The sequence below is a fragment of the Oncorhynchus tshawytscha genome, unplaced genomic scaffold, assembly GCF_018296145.1.
Source record: "Oncorhynchus tshawytscha isolate Ot180627B unplaced genomic scaffold, Otsh_v2.0 Un_contig_7123_pilon_pilon, whole genome shotgun sequence".
In the NCBI taxonomy this organism is placed as follows: domain Eukaryota; kingdom Metazoa; phylum Chordata; class Actinopteri; order Salmoniformes; family Salmonidae; genus Oncorhynchus; species Oncorhynchus tshawytscha.
Window position 1 is genome coordinate 117,943 of NW_024609705.1, and position 7,058 is coordinate 125,000.

The window sequence follows — 7,058 nt, forward strand, 5'->3', positions numbered from 1 at the left end:
CACGCACCCTTGTACACACACACACACACAGGGTAACACGTGTGTGTGAGTTGGAAGCTCTATTTGATCTCTGGTTTCACAGAAACCCTTCAGAAGAGAATGTGGAAAACTCTTGTTGTCCACGTGACTGAGGGTTGTCGTTGAGAGGGAATGAATGTGTACTGTATAATATCTGCACATTATCTAGATGTAGAGTACAGCGTATGTGGGTGTTCACGCAGGTTTGTGCATGTCACCTCTGTTCATGTACTGTATGTGTGGCTAATCCCCGTGAAGGCATAGAGTGTGGCAGAATCCCAAATGGCATCCTATTCCCTATTTAGTGTGCTACTTTTGACCAGGACCCATAGGGGTGCCATAAAGGATGCACTCTATGTGTATGTAACATTTCTTCCACTCCTGTTGCCTCATCATAAATTAAAACACTTTGTTTTAACACTGCATTGATCTAAAACACGTGTATCAAATGCCTGTGTGCATCTAATGTGTGTAGAATCAGCATGTTCATACAGCATTTGAGGATGTGCGTGTGTCTCTGGGAATGTGTGCATAAAACACACACAGTAAGTGTGTGTGAGCTGCCCAGTGAGAGCCCAGTGTGTGTGTGTGTGTGTGTGTGTGTGTGTGTGAGCTGCCCAGTGAGAGCCCAGTGTGTGTGTGTGTGTGTGTGTGGGAAAAAGCGCCAACCCCACCCACCTCAAGCCCACAGATGGCCCCTGCTGGCTTGAACGGCATGTGAGAGGAACACTAGGGGGGTCAAAGTCCCCCCTCTGCCCAGCCTCAGACCCTGTGACAGTCCACCCCCTCCAGCTGTGGCCACAACAGCCCCTTTGTCCACCTCTGCCATATGAACCAGTTATGTAAGACTGACTGTGAGTGAGATCACCATCTATGTACCAAGCAAGCCACCGCCTGCTGCCTGTCCACCTCTCTCCGGACCTCTCTCCGGACCTCTCTCTGGACCTCTCTCTGGACCTCTCTCTGGACCTCTCTCTGGACCTCTCTCTGGACCTCTCTCTGGACCTCTCTCTGGACCTCTCTCTGGACCTCTCTCTGGACCTCTCTCACTCTCTCTCTCGCTCTACTGTACATGTTGTTTGTGAGGAGAGAATGAGAGAGAGAGGGAGAGGGAGAGAGAGCGAGGGAGTGAGAGAGAGAGGAAGGGAGTGAAAGAGAGAGGGAGCAAGAGAGAGGAAGGGAGAGACAAAAAGAGAGAGAGAGGGAGGTAGAGAGAATGAGAGAGGGAGGGAGTGAGAGGAAGAGACAGAGAGAGTGAGAGAGAGAGAGAGAGGAGGGAGTGAGTGAGAGGAAGGGAGAGAGAGAGGGAGGGAGAGAGGGAGAGGAAGGGAGAGAGAGGAAGGGAGAGAGAGAGTGAGAGGAAGGGAGAGGGAGTGAGTGAGAGGAAGGGAGAGAGAGAGAGAGCGAGTGAGAGGAAGGGAGAGAGCGAGAGGGAGGGAGTGAGAGGAAGGGAGAGAGGGAGGGAGTGAGAGGAACAGAGAGAGAGGGAGGGAGTGAGAGAGAGAGGGAGGGAGTGAGAGGAAGGGAGAGAGAGAGAGAGAGGGAGAAGAAGGGAGAGAGAGAGGTAATCCAGGGGCAGGGTACAGTATGACCCCAGGCTAAGCTGCCTGTCTGAGAGGGAATGTAGAAACAAACTCTCAGAGCCATGATAAGGTAGTTCAGAGTTACAACAAAACCAATGTTTGGGTAATGGTGTACTGCTTATGGCACTCCTTTGGCCCGAAAAACCTTAAAAGGGGCACTTTTGGGGGGCAGCCTACATGAGACCATTGTGAAGTGCATTATCATATTAAATGACATCAGAAACCAAGTCAACAACTCCAATCCACCTGAACACTCAACATTTCAAAACAGCAGCCAATGACCCAACTAAGACAACACTCTTTGTTTAATACATTTAATAGTGCACGTGACTGTGATTAATCTGTACAGAAATAATATTAATAATACAAAATATAAAACACATTTCTGTAACTTAAGCGTAACATTTACAATAAAATAAACATGGTACAAAAAAAACATATCTGAGGTATAAATATATTTTTAAATTAAATGTCATTGTCATGCGTTACTCATATCTGACGGCATACAAATCATGTACACACACGTTTAACAATACAACACAACGCTTAGCAAATGAGTCACACACTGAACAGAGAACGTATAGGTTTTAACACGGGGCCCAAATCCGGCCCGGATGAAGGTGTACTTGGTTACTATTAGTCTTATACTTCATTTAAGGTAACACAGACAGACAGACAGACAGACAGACAGACAGACAGACAGACAGACAGACAGACAGACAGACAGACAGACAGACAGACAGACAGACAGACAGACAGACAGACAGACAGAAAATAAACCTGCGCATATAGATTATTTTTCCTTCTTTAAACCAGACAAACATTCCCTGCACTTTCTCCTCCTCTATTTACAGTAAAACCTGTAAAATCCCACACCTTTATAAAAGGACCTTCTCTTTTCTTTGTTTTCTATTCATTTCTTCTCTTCTTTTCTATTTCTTTCCCCCCAGGTTTTTCTTCTGTGAAGCAGAAGACTACCTTGACTGCTCTTGTACATCGTACTACTACAAAAGTAACAACCGGAAGTGTTCCTTTCATCAACGTTTAGCCTACAAATGGCGGCCATTTTGGAATCCTAGCCCTGTTGATTGTTGTTGTTCTCGATGCTCTTTTAAGCAGTGGAATCAATCAAAATGTTCTCTGAATGTCTACTTTCTTTAAGCTTGGTCCATCAGAATCTAAGTCTCCATTTTAGTTTTGGGGGCGACTTTAACCCTCTCAACCAATTGGTGTTCCAGCCACCATTTTGCTTCTGTTCCATCCTTTAAACCCACTCTATACTAGCTTTCCCTAATGCCATTTAACCAACTATCAACTCACCATACCCCACTTATCAATACAAACTCAGATATTGCATATTTTCAATACATTCACACAACTGTTAGCCCATATTATCCATCTGTCGAAAAATACAGTATCTTCCTGAAAACAATGTCGTGGACATTGCCTCCGCTGTAACAGGATAAAAACACTTGTGAACGAGTACACACACACACACACACACACACACACACACACACACACACACACACACACACACACACACACACACACACACACACACACACACACACACACACACACACACACAGAGAGAGAGAGAGAGGAAACAGGAAAAAGCAACATGAACAGATGCAGGATATAGTATATACACACTATATTGCAGCTGGGAGCCAGTGCATGAAATACGTCTAATTAATCAACCATTCATCACACACACACCCACACACTAACCTTCTCTCTTATCAGAAGCCCCCCTCCCCTATAGATTCTCTTTTAACTAATCCGTGACATCACATCCTCTGACGGTGATGTCACATCCTCTCTGTAAAGGTATTATGCTTGTTGGATGAGTGACACCATACTTCCATTTCAGACACATTTACTTTGGTCGTGCCGCCCGCAACACATCACCTAGCACAAGAACCATAACACAACTCTGAAAGAACTGTGAGGGTCCATGGCCGTTCCAGGCCTTGCAGGACCCCTCGGAGGCAGTAACCCCACCTGGCTGTTGATGACAGTCTACGGATGACGACAAAGTCTGTTCAAAGTCTCTCTGTCCAGGACACAAGGGTATGTCTGTCAAGAGCTTGAATCATGTCAATGAGTCAATGGGTTGTCCTCCCCCAGTCAACCCCAACCAGCATCAGGGCTGTAGCGAATTAGGGGCTGAGGTGGGGGTGGATAGAGACTCTTTCTGGTTCCAGGGTGTCGCCCCTTCTTGTGACTTTGGTCTCCAAGTCAAGTGGAGCTGCCTGGCCCTCACTTATCCATCTGGGTGGTGAAGGACTGGCGTATCCGCACCACCTCACTGGCACACAGGTGTCCATACAGTTTATTGTACCACTCTGGGAACCGACCCCTGGAAACAGAGAGACAGAGAGGAGATGTTTTAGTATCAGACCAGAGTTACTTTGATTTAGAGAGGAGATGTTTTAGTATCAGACCAGAGTTACTTTGATTTAGAGAGGAGATGTTTTAGTATCAGACCAGAGTTACTTTGATTTAGAGAGGAGATGTTTTAGTATCAGACCAGAGTTACTTTGATTTAGAGAGGAGATGTTTTAGTATCAGACCAGAGTTACTTTGATTTAGAGAGGAGATGTTTTAGTATCAGACCAGAGTTACTTTGATTTAGAGAGGAGATGTTTTAGTATCAGACCAGAGTTACTTTGATTTAGTTTTAGTATCAGACCAGAGGAGATGTTTTAGTATCAGACCAGAGTTACTTTGATTTAAAGAGGAGATGTTTTAGCATCAGACCAGAGTTACTTTGATTTAGAGAGGAGATGTTTTAGTATCAGACCAGAGTTACTTTGATTTAGAGAGGAGATGTTTTAGTATCAGACCAGAGTTACTTTGATTTAAAGCTCTCCTCTAGTTCCCTTGAACATTTTAGTTCAGAGTTGAGCATGTCTAGCCTTTATTCTGCTGTTTCTATTCTACTGGTTCTATTCTACTGGTTCTATTCTACTGGTTCTATTCTACTGTTTCTATTCTACTGGTTCTATTCTACTGGTTCTATTCTACTGTTTCTATTCTACTGTTTCTATTCTACTGTTTCTATCCTACTGTTTCTACTGCTTCCGTTCCAGCTGACTCACCTGCAGTCGACCCTGGAGATGTGTGTGAGGCGAGACTTGTTGCTGCTGCATGGCTCGATGAAGTAGCGTGAGGTGAGCACATTGGCCCGCACGCCCAGTAACGCTGCCCCGCCATGGTCCACTGAGGTACACACCAACGCACACGCTCCCTTAGGTAGGTCTGTCACCCACGTCCTGGAGCAGAGAGAAGACATTTTGACTTTTATACCAAAAGAGAGAAAGATAGTTGTTTTATACCATTGAGAGAAAGAGAGAAAGAGAGACAGTTGTTTTATACCATTGAGAGAAAGACGCTGCCCCGCCATGGTCCACTGAGGTACACACCAACGCACACGCTCCCTTAGGTAGGTCTGTCACCCACAAAAAGAGAGAAAGATAGTTGTTTTATCCATTGGAGAAAGAGAGAGAGACAGAGAGAGAGAGTTGTTTTATATCATTGAGAGACAGAGAGAGAGTTGTTTTATATCATTGAGAGACAGAGAGAGAGTTGTTTTATATCATTGAGAGAAAGAGAGAAAGAGAGAGTTGTTTTATATCATTGAGAGAAAGAGAGAAAGAGAGAGTTGTTTTATATCATTGAGAGAAAGAGAGACAGAGAGAGAGTTGTTTTATACCATTGAGAGAAAGAGAGACAGAGAGAGAGATGTTTTATATCATTGAGAGAAAGAGAGACAGAGAGAGAGATGTTTTATATCATTGAGAGAAAGAGAGACAGAGAGAGAGATGTTTTATACCATTGAGAGAAGAGAGACACAGAGAGAGATGTTTTATATCATTGAGAGAAACAGAGAGAGAGATGTTTTATATCATTGAGAGAAAGAGAGACAGAGAGAGAGTTGTTTTATACCATTGAGAGAAAGAGAGACAGAGAGAGAGATGTTTTATATCATTGAGAGAAAGAGAGACAGAGAGACAGAGAGATGTTTTATACCATTGAGAGAGAGAGAGAGAGAGAGATGTTTTATACCATTGAGAGAAAGAGAGACAGAGAGAGAGATGTTTTATATCATTGAGAGAAAGAGACAGAGAGAGTTTTATATCATTGAGAGAAAGAGAGAGAGAGAGATGTTTTATATCATTGAGAGAGAAGAGAGAGTTTTATACATTGAGAGACAGAGATGTTTTATATCATTGAGAGACAGAGAGAGAGATGTTTTATATCATTGAGAGAAAGAGAGACAGAGAGAGAGTTGTTTTATACCATTGAGAGAAAGAGAGACAGAGATGTTTTATATCATTGAGAGAAAGAGAGACAGAGATGTTTTATATCATTGAGAGAAAGAGAGACAGAGATGTTTTATACCATTGAGAGAAAGAGAGACAGAGATGTTTTATACCATTGAGAGAAAGAGAGACAGAGATGTTTTATACCATTGAGAGAAAGAGAGACAGAGATGTTTTATACCATTGAGAGAAAGAGAGACAGAGATGTTTTATACCATTGAGAGAAAGAGAGACAGAGATGTTTTATACCATTGAGAGAAAGAGAGACAGAGATGTTTTATATCATTTAGGAAGAGAATAATGAAAGAAGGAAAGAAATAATGGATGAAGTATAAAAACAACACAAGAAGGGGATATACAAGGCGTGGGAAGGTAGGTACAGTCTCCAGGAAAAAAGTACTATCTAGAACCGAAAAGGGTTTTTACACTGTCCCTATAGGAGAACCCTTTGAAGAAGTATTGTTGGTTCAAGGTAGAACAATTTTTGTTCCAAGTAGAACCGTTTTGGGTTCCATGTAGAAACCTTTCCAAAAAGGGTTTTTACTCTGAACCAAAAAGGGTTCTCCTATGGGGACAGCTGAAGAACCCTTCTGGAGTGTAGGGAGATCTTCTACCTGAGCACGAGGTGGTCTCTGGTGGGGTGGGGGGCCATGGTGTTCCTGGTGTACTGGTAAACCTCTGTGCGATCGCCTAGCGTCTCCACCACACGGCTCTCCATCAGGTCCTCGTCCCAGCGGCCCTGCTCCCGGAGGACCCGCGTCAACACCTCCTCAGGACCCGCAGGCACCTCCACGGACGCCTTCCACAGGCGCAGCGGCGAGCCATCGTGGACCTAAGAGTCAGAAAACAAAAGAGATCATCTTTTAATACTTTTGTAAAAACACATCTGTATGTGTTATTGACAGGTTTAAGGGCAACAATGTTTTTTGGGGAAACAATGCTAACGGTAACTGTAATGATGCAATGTTGAAACTAGCGCTACTCAGGCTCTGGGGAAGAAGGCCCAGGTCTTGCACCATGATTGGGAACATAACTGTAAGGGCAGTGTTGTAATCACAACAACCCAAAGCCTCTCTCCTTATCTGTTACACTAGTCAGCTGCCTTCCTTCAAGAGGCCTTGTGACT

General features: G+C 43.9%; 1 protein-coding gene across 2 annotated transcripts in view; it reads right to left on the reverse strand.

The window, feature by feature from the left end:
• Positions 1–1,888: 1,888 nt before the first annotated feature.
• Positions 1,889–7,058, reverse strand: part of dlc1 (DLC1 Rho GTPase activating protein) — a 154,719-nt gene continuing 149,549 nt past the window's right edge. For both annotated transcript variants that reach the window (XM_042317124.1, XM_042317125.1), the window contains 3 exons: positions 6,547–6,764; positions 4,709–4,882; positions 1,889–3,966 (listed from right to left, as the gene is read on the reverse strand). In XM_042317124.1, the coding sequence (XP_042173058.1) occupies positions 3,867–3,966; positions 4,709–4,882; positions 6,547–6,764 (492 nt within the window). In that variant the 3' untranslated portion in view covers positions 1,889–3,866. The remainder of the gene's footprint in view (positions 3,967–4,708; positions 4,883–6,546; positions 6,765–7,058) is intronic.